We start from the raw sequence: 20,290 nt of genomic DNA, 5'->3' as shown, positions 1-20,290 counted from the left end.
GTATTATCTTAGAATTCACTCCCTCTTGATTGTAGCATGTAGAATTTTCTTTCTAAATGAGTAATTAAATCTCAGTGATTGCTCATCAAATTCAGATTTTTTAATAATTTTTATTTTATGTGCATTGGTGTGAGGGAGTCAGACCACCTGGAACTGGAGTTACAGACAGTTATGAGCTGCCATGTGGGTGCTGGGAGTTTAACCCTGGTCCTTTGGAAGAGCAAACAATGCTTTTAACCACTGAGTCATCTCTCCAGACCCTCAGATTTTTTTTTTCCTGGAAATTAAAATGTCTTGGACATAGCTGGGTGCAGTGGCTCATGCCTGTAATCCCAGCACTCTAAAGAGGCAGAAACAGGCAGATCTCTCAGAGTTCAAGGCCAGCTTGGTCTATAAAGTGAGTCCAGGACAGCCAAGGCTATACAGAGAAACCCTGTCTCAAAAAATCAAAATAAGTAAATTAATTAATTAATTAATTAATTAGAAAATTCCTGAACATTCATTCATTCATTCATTCATTCATTTCTTCATAGAAGACAGTTGCCGAAACAATCTGATCCTAGACAGTTTTCAAAGGCTTGGTTTTATAATTAAAAATGAGTTAATCTTTCACAGATTATATAACCTTGATAATTTTTCTAATGAATAGGTAGCTAGGCTAAGACAAAGGGATTACGGATTATTTATTACTATATAACCAATGTTGTCAATAATGTATATGTATATATATGTTAAAGATATATATAATACAAAGCCTTGCTATGTAAACTACACGGCCTGTCACTCACTATGTGGTCCAACTTAGCCTCCAACTTGTAATCTTCCTGTCTCAGCCTCTGAGTGCTGAGATTTTAGGCATGCACCGCTTACTGTACTCATTTTTCAAAATGATCACATAAGGCAAAGATTTCTAGAAGATAGTAGGAAGCCCAGGGAGCAATCAAGTTAAATACTGTTCCAGCAGAGCTTGGTGGTGCATGCACACCTATAATCCTAGCATGTGGGATACAACTGCAGGAGGATCTGGAGTTTGAAGCCAGCCTGGCTATATATAGCAAGACCTTGTGTCAAGAAAGCAGCAGGGTAAGGTGGAGAGATGGCTCAGAGAGTAAGAGCACTGGCTGCTCTCCCAGAGGCCCTGGTTTCTACTCCCAGCACCCACATGCTGGCTCACAACTCTCTGTAACTCCATGTCCAGGGAACCTGACACCGCCTCTGGCCTCCGTGGGTTCCAGGCATGCACACGGTGCACAGATGTAATATATGCAGAAAAAAATATACATACAAAACAAAACTAACTAAGTAAAGGTAACTGAATTGAGCACTATGTAAATCCTTATCAGGAACTTAACATCCTTATGGAACTTAATGTGGTCTGTGATAGATATTCCTGTTGCTGTGACAGGACATTTGTCTTGAACCAGGGAGGAAGGCTTTCTTTGTACTCACAGTTTGAGAGGATTTGGCCATCAGGACCTCGAAGACATGGAGAAGCAGAACAGTTCACACTATGGCAGTGAGGAAGTAGAGATAGGGCTGGCATACTTCCTGTAGCTAGGCCTACCAGCTCAGGTGTTCAGAGTCTCCTCAAATAGTGCTACTAGCTGAGGCCAAGCCTTCACCAGTGAGCATTTCACAAGCTGGAAGAGTACGCAAGCTTGTACTTTTCTGTTTGCGGTGGCACTGCCATTCTGGCTATAGGCGCTGCATTTGGTAAAGAGCAAAACCTTTCCTGCCCTGAGAATCTTTAATGTAAGAAATCATAGGATTTTAGGACAGGGAGATGGTTCTTTTGGTAAAGTGCTTGTCACTCAAGGGGAAGACCTGAATTCTCATCCCCAGCACCCACACAGAAGAGCTGGGTGTGGTGGTACACACCTGTAATCCCATCACTGGGGAGGCAGAGGGATCCATGGGATGTTCTGGCCAGCCAGTCCAGCTGAATTGATGAGCTCCATGTTCAGTGAAAGACTGTGTCTTTGCCTCAGAAAACATAGTAAAGTGTGATAGCTATAGACACCCAGTGTATATTTCTGTAAGAATATACCAGCTCCAGTGTGGTGGCGCACGCTTTTAACCCCAGCACTCAGGAGGCAAAGGCAGGTGGGTCCAGCCTGCTCTATAGAGTGAGTTCTAGGACAGCCAGGGCTACACAGAGAAACCCTAAAAACCTGTGCATTCGTGTGTGTGTGTGTGTGTGTGTGTGTGTGTGTGTGTGTATTTACCTTATACACCGAGGCAGTTTCAGCTCTGTTGGCTATACATGGAAAGTGAAAAACCCTGAACTTTATAAAACCTTCATCTTATTTTATAGATTTTAATAACATAGTATTGGGAATGTCTGAAAAATGTTGTGTTTTCCTGGCTTGATCCAAATTGGTTGAAAAGATAATCATGTTATTGGTAGGGTGGAGAATACTTGTAATCCCAGTGGAAAAGTAAGGCTGGGTATGAGGCCAGCCTGGGCTACATAGCAGGATCGTTTTATTATTTATACAGTACTCTGCTTGCATGTACACCTGCATGCCAAAGAGGGTACCAGATCTCGTTACAGATGGTTATGCTCCACCATGTGGTTGCTGGGAATTGAACTCAGGACCTTTGGAAGAGCAGACAGTGCTCCTAACCTCTGAACCATCTCTCCAGCCCAGTATCTTTTCTTAAACAAAGGATCCTGTTGTTCTTGGATTATATACTTTATTCATGTATTCAGCTGACTTGTTTGTTTTGTTGTTTTTACATGACATGAATTTTCTGTGTAACAGAGTCCTGGCTATTCTGGACTTGTTTTGTAGACCAGGCTGACCTCAAGCTTACAGAGATCTTCCTGCCTCTTCCTCCCAAGCGCTAGAATTACAGGTGCGAGCCACCACTGGCTGGCCCCAGTGACCCTCCTGAACCCTCAGAGTATAAATTGTCTGATGCTCTAAATCAAACAAAATAACAAAGTAAAGCACAGAAACACAAAATAGAGTGTGCCAGTGACTCACAGGAAAGCTTTCATATTTTCATTTTGAAATATTATTAGATCAGTTTATGTTTCAGTATCAGATTATTCTCCAGTATAAAAGGACCGTCAATTAAGGGGAAAGGGAAAAATAACACAGATCATTTATTCATCCTGTTTTGAGATGGGGCCACTCTATGTAGCTCAGACTGGACTTGAATTTAGGCTTATCTTGCCTCAGCCTTAGTAGTGTTCATATTGCAGTCCTGTGCCACCATGCCAAGGCTTTGATCCTCTTAACATTATTCTTTTTTAAAGACATGGAAATGTAAGTTTATCATTTCCCCTTTCTTTTTTTACAGGAATACCAGTGTATTCAGTAGCATGGGGCCCTGACTCAGAAAAGGTTCTTTATACTGCAGGCAAACAGCTCATCATTAAACCTCTTCAACCAAATGCTAAAGTCTTACAGGTACATCTCAGGCTTCTGTAAGTTGTTATCTGGCTCTGTGTCCCTGCTAACCTGGGTGGTACTGCAGGCTCTGTCTTCTGTTAGTCTCCATAGAGTGTGAGAGCTTTGAATTTGCAGTTTTACTGGACTTTGCTCTAGATCAGGGAATTTCTGTTTGTGCTCCTCGGAAGGCTCACTTCCCTGTTACTACAGCTCATGTTGTCAGTCATGCATATGTTTTGAGCTCCTGAGTTGTCATGTGATTCAATACAACTGAGCAGCCTTCAGATGACAGCCTCGAGTGCGTAGGTTTGAGATGAAACAAACTTAAACGAAACTCTCAAAAGGAGTGCTGATTTTGTTTTTAATTGTCATTAGTATCCATTCAGACACTGTGTTCTCTCAAAGGCCTAGCATTGTTTTATCACTTTTAGAATGGTGGAGGAGTCAGAATTAGACTGAGAACCAATTATGTGCATATAACTTTATGAATAATTTGGCTTAAGGATAGATGTTTAGCTGACATTTGTTTGTGTGCTAGTCAAAAAGTCTAATTGTTAGGAGCTAAATCTTAAAGAATAGGTGGGGAGTAGAAAAAAATTAGTTATTTAAAAATGTAAGAGAGAGGGGGATAAACAGAACCACACAAATGCAAACAAAACAATAATGGCTGCTAAGAAAGGTCAGACAGGGCCAAAAAAAGAGCAGACTTTTAAGCCAACATGCAGGACTTGGTTATTTGATTCTAGTACTGAAAGACAGAAGGGCTTCTCACCCATTTTGCTAATAAGAGTGTTGTTTGGCTTTGCCTTTAGTGACTTTCCTGTGGCTGTGATAATACGCCATCACTAAGGCAACTTACACTGTTTACTGCTCTAGTTGGTCACGTAAGCCTGGGAAAGCAGGGCCTAAAAGTGAGGAGGACTACATTCTCTTGCAATAGCCAGTTTTATTTAGAGAGAACATCAGACAGTTCATACTCGGAGCATTAAGAAGAGTCACCTGAATAAAGTGTACAGTCACAGGGACAAGCCACATATGTCAAAAACATTTTTTCATAGGCACGTATGAATGACAACAGCTGAAGTAAACTCAGTCCAATCCGCTACACATGAAAACACAGTCCAACAATAACTCTGTGACTTGAAGAAACTGGGGTCACAAGATTCTTGTCTTATTTTCTTGGAGTTTTCTCATAAACACTCAGAATTCTCACATGACTCTATACTTGGATTGTATTTTGACATTACGGAAGAAAGGGCTTATTTGGGCTTACAATTTTAGAGGGTTAGAGTGCATGTCTGTGTGGTTGGGAGCATGGCAACAGGGCGGCAAGAATGGCGCTGGAGCTGGGAGCTTATGTCTTCTTCTGTAGGTAGAAGGCAGAAAAAGAGACACTGGGAACATCGCAAGTCTTATGAAACATCAAAGCCTTACTTCAGTGACATACCTCCTAAGCTTTCCCTAACAGTTCCACAATTAGAGACCAAATATTCAAACTTAGGGGTCTGTAGGGGCCATTGTCACTCAAAATGCCACATTCTAATCACATGGTATAATATAACACGCATTTGGGTCCAACTTTAGAAGTCTTCATAGTCTTTCACAGTCTCAACACATTTTAAATGTTCAAAGTACAAATTTTCTTCTGAGACTCCAGGCATTCTTTTAATTATAATTCCCTTTAAAATAAAAAAGCAAATTATATACTTCCAACATATAGTGACACAGAATACACTTTACCATTCTGAAAGTTGTGTAAGGGCTTAGATTGTTCAATCCTTCCAGCTTTGCTTAACACAGCATACTTCTCTCTCTTGCGTTGGTTCCAGCCCTTGAATGTACCTGTCTTTGGCAGATGTCTCATGGCTTTGGCATCTTTAACATCTTGGAGTCTCCAATGTAAACAAGGCTTCACCTTCACAGCTTCATGCAACAGCTTCACAGGGTCTCCATACAGGCCCTTCCACACACCTGACCTCAGCACCTCTCTTTAACTGCAGGAAAAGGTTCCGCAATTCTTTACTCATGCATCTTTCCTGACTCTTAAGCCAGGACCATGTGAACAGTACTGCCAAGTCAGACTGCTATCATTGAAACCAGCACAGTTCTGGAGTGAGGCATCTAGGTCAGGCCTTCCCTTGCTTACCTCTGTGTGATGGCAAAGCTTTTGCATCCCTTTGCATGTTGGCCTTCTTGTCTCTGACCCAGGACCTACTCACTTAGATTGTTACGATTACTGCCTGGTGTGTAGTAAGCACCTGCTACAGAGTACCTGTTACTGATGCTGTTGTCTTATAACGAACTCATATTGCCTACTTTCCCTTTTGACAAACTAGAGAGTTAAAAAAAAAGTGTAAGGGGGGCCGCTGGAGCAATGGCTCAGCCATGAAGAGCACTGGCTGCCCTTCCAGAGGACCCAGCTTTGATTTCTAGCACTCTCATGGCTCAGTTGTTTGTAGCACCATTCCAGGGAATCTGGTGCCATCTTCTGTGCTCCACAGACGCCAGATGTGCATGTGGTACCGAGACATACATGCAGGAAAACATTTATACACAGAAAATAATAAAATAAAATATTTTTAAGAAGATGTAGGAAGCTTGGTGGTGGAGATTGACAGGCTGCATGAGGTATAAGTGTTCTAAGAGGCATTAGGGCCAGGTGCAGTGGCACACACCTGTAATCCCGGCACTTGGGGGAGGCAGAAGCAGGCAGATCTCTGTGAGTTCAAGGCCACCTTGGTCTACAAAGTGAGTCCAGGAAAGCCAAGGATACACAGAGAAATCCTGTCTCAAAAAACAAAATGACACGTAAACAAACAAAAGCAGCATTAGTTTGGGGACTGAGAAGATGGCTCAGCAGTTAAGCACACTTTCTGCTTTTGCGGAGGACCCTGCTTCTGTCCCAGCACCCACACTGCTGCTAGCTAACTCCTGTTAGATTCAGTGATTTAAGTGCCCTCCTCTGGCCTGTGTGGGTACTGCACACGTGTAGTCCACATATATCCATTCAGCAATTGAACACACAAATTTTTTCAAAAAGAGTGTCAGAGCCAGGCGGTGGTGGCGCACACCTGTAATCCCAGTACTCAGAAGGCAGAGGCAGGCAGATCTCTGTGAGTTCGAGACCAGCCTGGTCTACAGCGTGAGCTCCTGGACAGCCAAGGATACACAGAAAACCCCTGTCTTGAAACAGAGAGAGAGAGAGAGAGAGAGAGAGAGAGAGAGAGAGAGAGAATCAGTTTCAGAAGTTGGGCAGATATAGATTTCAGTAAATAACAAGATCAAGGAAACTTTGATCTGTATTGTACTGTCATTTCTGTATAGACTGTGCATGGTATCTCTCCTTTGTCTGTCTGTCTATCTGTCATCTACATATCTTCCAATCTATCATTTTTCTGTCTTAATTATTTGTATCGATTATTAACCAAGAACATACCCAACAGCTTTGCCTTGTAAAGACTGCTCTTAGAAAGACAAATTTTAAATTGAGGCTCCCTTTTCTCAGATGAATTTAGCTTGTGTTAAGCTTACAAAAAGTAACCAATAAATCCGCAGTGAAATTACACAGCAAAAACAGGATTGTGAAATCTTTTTATTTATACATTTGGCTTATATTCATGTGAGTTAAGACATCTGTAATTAGGTTTAAATAAACAAAACTTGAAAGTTTTTCACATTATCATAAAATATACTGTAGGACTTCTGTGTAGGTCAGAATAGAAGAGAAAAGAAAAAGTACCCATTGTCACAACTTGCTGCAGCAAAAGAGAAGTTAGAGTATAATTAGAAATGTAATGCAAATTATCCATTCTTCTTGGGAATCGAAACTTGCCACAGTTCTCTGGGAGCATAAGCACATGTAACTACGTACGGATTGTCCACAGAGAGGAATGCTTTTCCATGTGGGCAGAATGCAGTTTAGCTGTAAACCTCACTTCCTTTAAGACCTTCTGCATACTCAGAATCTGATACTATACAAGGAAGCATCTTTATTCATTCAGTATAAATATGCTGCATATCTGCTGTATGCCAGTATGCTAAGTATAGGATATTAAATAGAATAAAGCAGGGCTTGGGGAGATGTTCCAAAGTAGGTCAGCATGTGTGAGGCCCTGGGTTTGATCACAGCTTCACACACACACAAAACAAACAAGCAAACAGAAATTGTCCTCAGCTTATTTTGTAAGAAAGAGAAAGAAATAGAAGATATTTCAAATGGATTAAAAAAAAAAAAAACCTGCCAGGAATGTTAGTACATGCCTTTAATCCCAGCACTTGGGAGGCAGAGGCAGTCCAGTCTTTGAGTTCATGGCCAGTCTGCTCCACATAATAAGTTCCAAGATAGCCAGGGCTACACAGAGAAATTCTCTCTCAGGCAAATTAACTAACTAACTAACTAAATGTCTAATTAACAATTGGAAATTAGGAAACATGAATTACATTTAATAGCAATATACCCATGCTTATTTTCTGGATTATCAGTTTCTGTGTGACATATATACATACATATATATATGTGTGTGTGTGTGTGTCGACCTACTTTCTATTAATCTCTGGATTATTTATGTTTAATAACAAGAAAAATGTGCTTGTCTTATAGTTGCAAATTTCTAGGTAACTTGTATATGTCCGTCTATAGGCATTTTATACATATAGAATATGTATTTATTACAGAAAACATTATTTCATTTTATGGTAAATCAAGAGAAGATTGGTAATAACCCAATTATGACCCAGATCCAGAAAGGTAAAGAAAAATATATAGAGAGAATACTAAACTGTTTGTGCAGTAGAGATCGAAACGACAGAAAACAGCCTGGCGTACAGCTAACTGGGAAAGCATACTTTTCTGTGTGAGATCCTAGATCATTTTCTAGCCCTCTCTCCTACCCCTTTCTGCAAGGGGGAAAAAAGGGACAGAACATTTTGTAAGTAAGCATGAAGACGGTATCACTAGGAAGACCAGTAGTACAACAGAGATTTGAAGTCAGCTGATATTGTAGATTATATAACATCTATTCCAGTTTATTATGCTAACGTCAGTCTTGAAACAGTTTAGCAGTAAGCAGCTTCCAACTGGAGTCCAGGCAGCTGGCTGGATATAAGCTATAAAGAGGAGGTCATGGGCTAGCTGCTTTCCTTGATGTAAATTAGAATGAAACAAGCAAATGAGAAATTGCACAGTGGCTATGGAAGGAAGACAAGAATCCATGAAAGGACGATTGGAAAAAAATAAAAGGAGAAGAAAGAAAGAAGTGCACTAGAAAGAGGTGACATGCTGAGCAGGATGGTAGTCTGCATTGTCCCAGCTACTTAGCAGGCTGTGGCCGGGGACTTTAGGCCAAGCCGAGCAACACAGACCCTCAGCTCCTAACAAAAGGGTAAGGCCACAGAAAAAGGTATTTTTATAGAAAAAAAAATAACTTCTAAAGTGTTAGGTAATATCTTTTTCCCTCTTCATAGTGGAAAGCCCATGAAGGCATTATTTTAAAAGTCGATTGGAACTCAGTCAACGATCTAATTTTATCTGCTGGTGAAGACTGTAAGTATAAGGTATGTGCCTTAGCTTCATTTCCTGTTACTGTGATAATGTACTCTGACAAAAGCCTTTCAGAGAGGAAGGGCTCATTTAGCTTACAATTGTAGGTTCCAGTCTGTCTTTGCAGGCAGGGACTTAAAGCAGCTGGCCACACCAACAGTTTGTTTTTTCAGTGCCTACAGACCCAGAACACAGGGGTCATGCCCCACAATGAGTGGGTCTTCCGGCTTCATTTTGACACAATCAAGACACAACCCCACAGACACATTGCCAGGCCAACTTGCTAGACAGTCCCTTACTGAGACTGTCTTCCCACATCAGCCTGTATTGTGTCAAGTTGACAAATTAAACTGACTGTCTCGGTATATAATGTTTAGATTTACTATTGGCTTAAAAAAATAGAATTTAGGGGAAATGCATTTAGCAAATAAGACTTTTTTTAGTCTTTTATCTGTAATAATTGAACAAATTATTTCCCAGCTTTAAGTGCTATTTAAAGTTTTCATAATAAAATTATTTAATAAGCAGCAACATCTCAATTCAGCTCTTGGGATTTTTTTTGGTTTGGTGTGTGTGTATGTGTATGTGTGTACATGTGTGCGTGTGTGTACGTCTGTGCACTTCAATTTAAATTGACTCATTTCTTTATTCACTTATGTTTAAAAAAAAAATCAAACCTCCTAGCTTCCAAAATATTGGTCAGTTTCAGACCAAAATAATTTGTGAAAGCTAAGATGTTTCCCCTTTTCTTCATGGATTTGGTAGGCAAAGATTCTCCTGTTGAGGTGTACCCCTGCCTCCAACAGTAAAATTTAGTGTAACTGTAGTTGGCAGGGACTTTAACTGAAAAAAATTATTAGAGAAATTTCATTTGGCAGAAAGAAATTCTAAGAAAAAGTAACCCTCGCCAGATTTGACTACTGAATTTAAAGTCCTTAAAATGGGTGGATTTAAAATTTACTTCAGGTTTAGTAAGGCAGTGAAACATTTTTTCTGAGGCGTGTAAATTTCCAGGGATATTGCTTTGCCGTCTTTGTGTGATGGTCACGTCTCTAGTTGATGACTTTATTGTTATGGTTTTGATTTTGTAGGTTTGGGATAGTTTCGGGCGCGTGCTGTACAGCTCTCAGCCTCACGAACACCCTATCACCTCGGTCGCCTGGGCGCCCGATGGAGAGTTGTTTGCTGTTGGGTCGTTCCATACGTTGCGCTTGTGTGATAAAACTGGGGTAAGTTACAGTGACGAGTGACCACAGCCGTGAGTGCTGTGAGTGCTGCCACAGCGCTCGCTTCTCAGAGACATTCTCAGTCAGTGCGCTTGACTCAGCCTCTCTGACTGATCAGTTCCTGGGCTAGCAAATTAAATGGTTTGCAACTGAAGAGTGGCCATAGTCTCTGTTATTTGTCTTTTTGGAAATACTTGTTTTGAGCATGACTCTGAAGATTAACACTTCAAATTTATGTCCACTTATGGAGTGCACATCTTTAAGTTTTTTATTTTTTTTGGTATACATATGTTTCACATAAAATTTTAGTCACATACTTTTTAAGGAATTAATAGTAAATTTAAAAGTTAATTTTAGTGCCAGGCACAATGGTACACAGCTTTAGTCCTCTTACTTGGAAGGCAGAGGCAAGCAGATATCTGAATTCGAGGCCAGCTAGTCTATGTAGAAGGGTCCAGGCTAGCCAGGAACAGTGAAGCCCTGTTTCAAAATTTAAGCAAGCAAACCAGTCTTTTAAAATCCCCAAGTAAAGTGTATTTCTTTCTGAAGGATTCGTGTTTAGGGAGCTCGGGAGGTGCTTCGGCTGGTTATCAACTGCTGCGTAGGCATGAGGGCCTGAGTTTTGATCCTCCACATACAGATCAAAGCCAGGCACAGAGCATGCTTCTGCCCAGTATTGGAGGCTAGAGGAGACATAAGGGTTCCTGTCACTCATTAGGTATTTGGTTTTGTTCCAGGTTCAGAGAGAACCTGCTTTAAAACTTAGAGTGGAGAGAGATAGAGAAAGATACTTGATGTCAACAACTTCTGTCCTCCAAATACATACATACCTATGTGCACATGTGCACACACACAAACATGCACACATGTGTACCGCATGCACATACAGAGGGAGAGAGCTCACATGAGTATTCATGTTTGGATACATGTAAGGTTTTTTTCTTTGCAAGAGTACATACTGTGTTTAGAACAGAATTCTGTTCTGGCAAATGCCAAGCTTGGGAACATTTACCCATTGTTCTTGAAGAATTAATTTTTCATTAAGGTGCTCCACAGCAGTAGCATATGGCTGTAAGAGTTGGTATGTTAGTTTCTGTCACTGTAACAGTGGAGAGGAAATGAGCTTGTGGAATAAAAGATTTCTCTTGTCTTCTGGAGGTTCCAATCCACAGCCGTTTGGGTATGTGGGAAGCAACATCAGGCAGCTGTGTGTGGCAGAGCAAGCCAGGAAGTGAGGAGGGCATAGCACAGGCAGGGGTCCCACAATCCCTCTCAAAGGATGCTCCAAGTACATAAAGACTTCCTTCTGCATCACTCTGCCCTCTCCAGGTTCTTCCACCTCCTAAAGGTGAACCCCTGAAGACTGTTCAAGTCTTTAATCTTACCATCATCTTTACTGTTTGCACGCTTTCTTAAGATAGCCCGTAATAGGACATAAATTATTCTCATTTTGTGTTGTTTTACTAGATATGTTGCTTGAACATTACAATAATTGAGCTATATAAAGTTAGCATGCACAAGTATTACTTAGGTATTGCTTAAAGGTATCTTCTTGGGTTCTATATTTTACATTTTATTTATTTTTACTTTTATTTTTAAGTATAATTTTTTTAATTTTTTGAAAATTTCTTTCATGTGTACAGTATATTTTGTGTTCACCCCAACTCCTTGCAGATTCACCTTCCATCTTCTCGCTTCCTCCCAGATTCATGTGTTCTCACATTTAAGGTTTTCCTTTTTTTGCGAGACAGGGTTTGTCTGTGTAGCCCTTGATGTCCTAGAACTCATTCTGTAGACCAGGCTGGCCTTGAACTCATAGAGATCCACCTGCCTCTGCGTCCGATTACTGATATTAAAGGCATATTGCCACCACCACCTGGCTACAAAATTGAACAAAAAATTTTTAATGATTTATTTTTAGCTTATGTGCATTGGTGTTTTGTCTGCATGTATGTCTATGTGAGGGTCTCAGAAGCCCTGAAACTGGAGCTACTGACAGGTGTGAGCGGTCATGTAGGTTTTGGGAATTGAACAGGGGTCCTCTGGAAAAACAACTGAAAAAAACCAAACCAAACAAAAACCTCTTGAATCATCTCTCCATCCCTTTTAAGAAACATTTTCAAGTAGCCTGCAGAGCCCAATATGTGCTGTCCATATGCTCAGGGGTTCTGGACATTCCTCTGGAACCCTCCCAGGGTTTGCACCCCCCTCAAAGAAAACTGACTCTCCCTCCCTGGAGGCATCAGTGTAAATAAATAGATCCTTAGCTAGGGGTTCATGAGCCCTCCTCCCTCCGTGTTGGATGATGGCTTGATCTTGTGCAGGCCTTATGTAATCACAGTTGCCTTGTGCCCATGAGTGTGGGTGTTCTGGCATGTCCAGAAGACACTGTTTCACTCCTCTCTACTCCAATTTCTGCCTCTTAAAATCCTTTTGTCCCCTCTTCCACAGTGATTCCCGAGCCTTTGAGGGACCAGGGTGTGGTATCGATGTCCCATTTGTGGCTGAGCACTCCATAGACTTACTCTCTGCACTTTCAGTGTGAGTTTGCGCATTAACTGAGTGAAGGAACTCACTCATGAGGTCTCAGAGCTGCACTAAATGAGTTGATGGGTGTAGAGATACTTAGGGAGCAGTTTAATGTCTGTCTAATAGTAGGAGGCTTCCCTGGGGCCAGTGAGGTCATGGATTCTTTTGGGCCCTATTTGTAATGTGCCGAAGCGAAATCTTACTCCAGAAAGTTATTTCTTAGACATAGGCTCATGGTTCTGGTCATTTTTGTGTATGGGTTGCTTGATAGCGCTCAATGGTCTTAATACCTAGTTATCATGAATCCCCTTTCCCAGCTCCTGCCTCTTCATAATCTAATTTCCTGTCAAAAGAAGGTTTAGAGCCACTTGCTTTGTGGCTCTTAGTGGAGACCAGGGGTAGCCTGGGCAGTTTCACAGTGCTGATTAGGGAATGCCTCTGTGTGGTATTTTTCCTGTGGAGACGTAAAACAAGCATCTTCACCCTAGGCACCCAGTGCCTAGAATGGCACTGAAAATAGATCAAGGATTCCACCCAGATCTGTCTTGATAAGCCCAAGAGTTTATTAGGGTTACTTACATAGCTCAAGTTTTGTCGAAGTATTATTCTAGCAAAATGTGGAAGAGGAAACTGGCAATTGTTCTGTTTTCTTAAAATGCATTGCCCTCAACTCTTTAAGAATGGGAAAGAAAGATTATATACAATTATTAGGAAAGATACCCATGATAAGCCTTCCTTCCTTCCTTCCTTCCTTCCTTCCTTCCTTCCTTCCTTCCTTCCTTCCTTCTTTCTTTCATCCCTTCCTCCCTCCCTCCCTCCCTCCCTCCCTCCCTCTCTCTCTCTCTCTCTCTCTCTCTCTCTCTCCCTCCCTCCTTTCCTCCCTCAAAAAGATATCTACACCCAAATAGAGGTGAGGGTGGCAGATAAAGCAGGCAGTAGACAGACTCCCAAAAAACCAAGGAAGGAGAAGAGAGGAAGATAGATAATGAATAAGGCTTTGGTGGCCTCTCCCTTTCACAGAGGAATCCATTGAACAACATACAAGACCAGGGTCAGACACACATGAGAAGACTAGGGAAGACACTTAGCATTTGTCACTGGTGTCTCGAGGACAATGCATGAACAAAAGAAGAGGTAAATCAGAATTGCTGGTGGTGTGGCTTGGTGCTTCAAGAGTGCCCCATGTACAGCTAACTGGCCAAGCATTGGTGGGTAAGTTTTTTTCTTTCTGTTTGGCTGTGTCAGGTCATTGGCTGACTGTTGAATAACAGAATGAAGACTTCAGTTACCGTACAGGAGAGGAATAGTCTATGAGCAAACAGTCTGGAAAAGTTGCTTAAATGGGCAAATGACTGCTGCTTCCATCAGGCAGCTATACAGACAGAAAGGGGTCTGATTTCCAGAGTTACTCACTTGGTGATATTCCAAATATCTAGTTTTCAAAATAAAGAAGAAAAGATAGAAGGGGGAAAAAAGAGGTTGACAAAAACCATTCCTAAGATATCCAACATCGTGCTGTTAGACAAAGACTGTATGCTCAAGATAATTAAAGAAGTGTGGATAAATCATCAAAAAAAAAAAAATTTGAGACAGGGTTCCATTGTGCAACTCTTGCTGACCAGGCTGCCTTCAAACTTGGAGAGATCTGCCTACCTCTGAGTGCTAGGGTTAAGGTGTGCAACCAAAGAAATTATTTTAAAAGAACCTAATTGAAATTTCTACGGGTGAAAATATAATCAAGGGCTTAAAGAAGTATAAACACTCCCAGAGCTCAAAATCTGTGTCTTAAAAAGCAAGTGTCATGATTCTGAAATGGACAAAGCAGTACATTTTTCATTTACCAGAAAGTGTGAAAATTGGGCTGGAGAGATGGCTCCGAGGTTAAGAGCGCTGGCTGCTCTTCCAGAGGTCCTGAGTTCAATTCCCAGCAACCACATGGTGGCTCCCAACCATCTATAATGAGGTCTGGTGTGCAGGCCTACATGCAGGAAGAACACTGTAAACATAATAAATACATAAATATTTAAAAAAAAAAGAAAGTGTGAAATTGGATATGAACATTAATCGGGATAGCTTTTCTCAATTATTACGTGACACTTTTGACATACCTGTTAGGCATTTATGAAAGTATAAAATACACTCTGAGACTTACATCTCCACACTGTATGGCTAAGCAGGTGATGTAATGGTCCTGGCTGCCCATCCTGACGACCTGACTCCGATCCTGAGACCCACATGGCAGGAGGAGAGAACCAACTACATTTTCCTCTCCCACACATGTATGATGTGTGCACGTATACACAAATGAATAAACGTGAGAAAAGAGTTAAGCTGGAAAGAGATAGCATTTAACCATTTATGTGCATGTGTGTATCGGTGTGTATGTGTGCCACATGTGTGTGGGTGCCTGCAGAGACCAGAAAAGGTATTAGATCGATCCTCTGGAGCGAGAGAGTTACAGGCAGTTCTGAACTCAGGTGTTCTTAGCCATTGAGGTATTTCTTCAGTCTGAGGTAACATTATTTTCAGTGAAATAAATGTATTAAAGAAATCAAAAAATATGCACGGAAAATGAACATTACTGGATGCTCAGTAAAATAAGTCACAGTGTAAGTGAATTGCTTATGGAATAAAATTTAGACTTATGGTTCCATATTTTTTCTAGGTTCTATAAGACACTGTATTTTTAACTTTAGTGTCTAAAAATGGGATTCAATTTTACATAGGTATTTTAAGTAAGCATTTGGAATATGGTAATGAAGTACACTAGTTATTAAACAGAAAAGGATTCAGGGAAAAAGATCTGAAGATGCAAGGTGCTCTTGGCTTCCTAATTAACTGGCAATGCAGCTTTTTTATGTATCAGTAGGGGGTGCTATTGGTTGTACAGAAGATAACTTGTAATTCTCATTTTCTCTGTGAACATTCAGACTTTCGTTTATTCATTCACTCATCCATTCTATGAAAATAAATTTAACAATTCATTACCTGCAGGAACTTGCCTGTCTTATGTAACTCTTCATTGTCAATGATGTACATAAATTACAAATTGTCTCATGTTAAGAAGAAATGTATGAGAATGTTCCTAAATACCTCTTCCATGAAGAGTGTAAGAACTGCTTTTCTTTCTTAAGCAAAATTTATGTGTATATAAGTTAAAAATTTTGAACTATGCCAAACAAAGATTGTGCTTTTGCAGATCCTTGCAGTGTAATATATGTTGTGTAAAATACAGTTGTGGAGATGTAAGTCATTGTTGTAAATTTAAACATTTCTTTGTTGGGAAGTGACTTGTGTAGCAGTTTCAGAGAATACAAGAAAATAAGTCTCATGCTATATCCTTTCTTACCATACATTGTAAAGTTCTTTATCTTATGAGTATGGGTGTTTTGCCGTCATGTATGTCTGTGATCGACATCCATATGTGGTGCCCTTGGAGACCATGTGAACACACTGGATCCTGTGGATTTACAGAGGGTGTGTTCCAGAAGAGACATGTAGTTTTACTTTAGCTTAACTGCAAAATATTCAAATTCCAAGAAATAAAACTATGCCCCAAATTACATTCTTTTAAAAATCACTGTAGTATCTTAAAAGGTGATATGTGCTTGCTTTATAAGTTTTTACTTTTATGGAGCAATAAATCAAATTTTTCTCCTCTTCTTTTTCCATCTAGTGGTCGTATGCTTTAGAGAAGCCCAACACTGGCAGCATATTTAATATCGCATGGTCTATCGATGGCACTCAGATCGCGGGAGCCTGTGGGAATGGCCATGTGGTCTTCGCGCACGTGGTGGAACAGCGCTGGGAGTGGAAGAATTTCCAAGTCACGCTAACCAAGAGAAGAACCATGCAAGTATGACCATGCCCCAAGTCGCCCAAGTCTGCCTCTCTCTGTTACAGAGGGCCGGGAATTTCTTCATTGAGCACATCTACGCGTTTATAGACATCAGTTACGGGTGAAGGTCATGACATAAGACCCTTTCCTGAAAGGGTCTGAATGCACGAGGTACTGCGCTTAGCAGAGCACAGGCTAATGACATTTGAAGCCTTTGGGGAGTGTGATGCACGTGAAGAAGGAGGGTTGAAGAAGTCAGACAAGTAGAGATAAGTCAGATTTCATGCCACAAGCTGATCCAAGGCAGGCCCAACCTGCTATCTACTGACAGGGCTAAAGTAATTTTTTTCTTAATGGGTAATTTATTTAACTTTTTTAAAAAATGCTTCATAAGAGTTAGGTAGGGCAAGTAAAACTGGGAAAGATTTGGGAAGCTGCTCTTGGGATTTAGGAATAAGGAATGGGAACATATATGTATGTATGTACATATATTTCGTATCTGAGACTCTGACTGCGGCCCGTATGACAAAGGACAGATATACAAGCATTCACATTATGTAATGCCAGTTTTATATGACGTTATAGGTTTGATGACAGACAGCTGTGGGAAAAAGTAATAAGGCAAAAAGATCTGCTCTCAGACTAGGGGATCAGCAGGCCTGCTGTGTGCAGATCCTCCACCACGTCCCTCTGCTTTCAGTGATAGGGCTGTCACCCCCTTCTGTAGAGAGACTTTGCATTAAGGGTCTCTGAGCTGTTTCAGCGAAACGTCAGAAACTTGCTGAGTTTTATAACCTACTGAGGGCAAGTTAATCGGAGAGGCAGGGTAACCTGCTCCTGTGTCTTCCCATCCCTTTGCCTGGGGATAATATGCCAACTGCCATGTTTGGGGGTTATTGTATGGTTTTGAAGTGGAATATTTTGTAGTTTAATACACAGAAATAGGATATGTCAGTGGGTCAGTTGTAAGCATCTAAGGACTGGGCACTGTGTTCTCAGTTTTATTTCTTCCATTAGGCCACCACTAGCTCAGTGCCTCCCATAGAATAAGTGTCCAACAAATATATCAAAACTCAGTTGAAAGCCAGGCACTGTGGTGCGCACCTGTAATCCTAGTACTAGAGGAGGCAGAGGCAGGTGGATCTCTGTGAGTTTGAGGCCAGCCAGGAAAGCCAAGGCTACAGAGAAACCCTGTTTCGAGAAACTAAAAAACAAACAAACACCTCAATTAAAGGTCTGAGGAAGAGTGCAGGGACTGTTGACCTATGAAGATTCTCTGCTAAAGAAAGAGGAACTAACTCTACCTCCTCCTCATCCTCTCTTCTCTATCAGTTGCTTCTGTCTTCTGTATTCATAGTCATATGACTTACATTCCTGTAAAAGTTTGGAAGCATTTAAAGTTTAACTTATTAAAGAACTTTGTTAGCTCAAGCATCAAGATTTTAAAATATGGATAATACGTTCCCCAGGCTCAAAAATTGATTCAGTAGAATTTTTCTTTGCTTTCTTTGCTTCTTTTGAATATTTTATTGGAAATGTATTCTTTAGTGTATAGAATCTCCATATCCGTACTATAGCATTATAAATTAATTTCACTAACAAATAAATTCCACTAACAGTATCAGTTGGGGATCTCCCTGCTCATCCAGAGCCTCATCTGATTTCCAAATTCCCCAGAGTTTCAGGCAGATTCCATCATCATACTGCATCTATAAAATGCTCTCTATCTATAGCTTAAACATAAGGGCATTTCTGTTCAATATAACTGTAGCACCATTACCATACATTAATAATAATTCTTTAATTTTAGAAACTGTCAACAGAATGCTCAAATCTTCAGATGTCTCCTACATGTTAAAATTTTAAAGTTTGGTTGAGTCAGGATTCAAGTGATTACAATGGGTTTGTACATCAAGTCAGTCTTGGTCTGTAGTTTCCTTTTTTTTCTTTTTGTTTTTCGTTCTGTTTCTTCTTACCTTTCTTTTCTTCCTTCCTTTCTTTATTTATTCATTATAGGAAGCCAAATAATTTGTGTCATAGTTTTTCATAATTTGGACTTTATAGATTGTATCCCTGTATTGTGCTGTTTTTGTTTTGTTTTCCAATGCTGGTGATTGGATTCAGGACCTCATAATCTGTGGGGCAAGCACACTCCTGAGCTAAAACCTCATTCCATCCATGGACTAGATTGACCTGCCATTCTTGTCTTCGGAACTTCCTACAAACTGACAGTTGTATCTAAATGATAGTGAGTGTGTGTGTGTGTGTGTGTGTGTGTGTGTGTGTGTGTGTATGTATGCATACATATATATTTGTTGTTTAACTTGGAACCAAAAAATGACATTGTCTCCAGGACAAAGAATTGCTGGTTTGGGACAAAACTGTTTTATTCATATGTGTGTGAGGTCTAGGCAGTATATAGTACTATCAAAAAAGTTCTAGTGTTATAAAACTCTCCTGAAAACATAGAAGTGCTTCTACATAAGAGTTTTAATTTGGAAATAACAATCATCTCAATGACTAGATAAAATTCACGTGAGCCTACATATGACATCTTTTAAATGGCTTATTGAATTCAAGTTATCCTTAGAGGCAAAATGAGTAAGTTAAATGTAAATAGAAAGTTTTTTTAATTTATAAAGGGTTCTACACTCTGTGATTATAAAACGTTGCATTTTTGTTGAGTTGGAACTATTCAGTGTTTTTTCTTCGGATAATATTTTTCATTTTTCAGTGGATACTTATGAGTTATGCTTTCTAGGTACTAGGCTAAGCAATGAGGAACAGACAGCACTAAATAAAACAAATTTGTTCTCTGTTCTCATGGATCTCCTAGGTTAGTGTCTTAAAACTACCCCATACATTAACGCAAATTAATTTAAGGTAAGAAATTAGGGAAAGAAGAAATTGGTTGGCTTATGTAAAGTCAGGAAATAGGCTGAGCTGAGGCATTATTGGTTTGGTAGATCAAATAATGTCAGCAGGATTCATCACACTCTTTTAGTCTTGTTTTCCCCGTAATTGGCCTCATTTTCAGAAAGGCCTTCTCTATTTTGTGCTTTTGGTATTTCTAGTGTTGCACCCTACCAGGTTAAGTCTGAAAGCTCATTTCTTCTGGTAATTCCGGCAGGAGTCCAAGATTCCAGTCTCACACGCTCAGCTCGGGATAAAGGCTGAAGGAGGGGAAAGTCAGCCTCCTCTAAACCACCTAGTAACTGAGTCTGGTGGAAGGAATGTCACCAAGGGAAATCAGGAAATACTTGATTCTAGGCAAACGCCCCTCCCCTCCCCTCCCCTCTCCTCCTGACAGAGAGCGAGACAGAGTTATAAGAGAAGTATACAAGAGAGACAGACAGAGAAAGGATGAGGAGGCATGGCTGCAGGGTGGGCGTAGCTGGCCACTTTGTTGTGGCAGTCAGGAAGCAAGCGACCTTAGGCAGAAGGAGAGCTGGCCTGCAACTCTTAGGCTCAGCATCTGCAGCCTCAGACCTGCCAGCTGGGCTTATGTCCCGAAGGTACCAAGACCTCCTAAAGCAGCGGCACACCTAGGGCTAATATGGGGGACAGTTCACGTTCTTACAAGAAAAGCCAAAAACTTCTTGGAACATATGTTCTGTCAGTCCCTGTGAGTAGGCTTCTGCTGACGGTTTGGTTAGCTTCTGTGGCTCAGGGTCTCAAGGATGCAGTGAAGGTGTGGGTAAGATCAAGGCTTATCTGAAGGATGACTGGCTTTCATTTCACCAAAGTTTTTAGAGCT

At 40.6% G+C, this 20,290-nt stretch overlaps 1 protein-coding gene across 1 annotated transcript in view; it reads left to right on the top strand.

Annotated features, from left to right (window-relative positions):
* Ift80 (intraflagellar transport 80) overlaps nucleotides 1–20,290 on the top strand; it is an 86,587-nt gene that overhangs the window by 25,993 nt on the left and 40,304 nt on the right. Inside the window, exons 6-9 of the mRNA XM_060378415.1 lie at nucleotides 3,310–3,419; nucleotides 8,865–8,954; nucleotides 10,032–10,169; nucleotides 16,372–16,551. Coding sequence (XP_060234398.1) covers nucleotides 3,310–3,419; nucleotides 8,865–8,954; nucleotides 10,032–10,169; nucleotides 16,372–16,551 — 518 coding nt within the window. The remainder of the gene's footprint in view (nucleotides 1–3,309; nucleotides 3,420–8,864; nucleotides 8,955–10,031; nucleotides 10,170–16,371; nucleotides 16,552–20,290) is intronic.

Source organism: Meriones unguiculatus, chromosome 2 (genome assembly GCF_030254825.1).
Source record: "Meriones unguiculatus strain TT.TT164.6M chromosome 2, Bangor_MerUng_6.1, whole genome shotgun sequence".
Lineage (NCBI taxonomy): Eukaryota > Metazoa > Chordata > Mammalia > Rodentia > Muridae > Meriones > Meriones unguiculatus.
The sequence above is the reverse complement of the archived record's forward strand: the minus strand, read 5'-3'. Positions and strand labels throughout refer to the sequence as shown.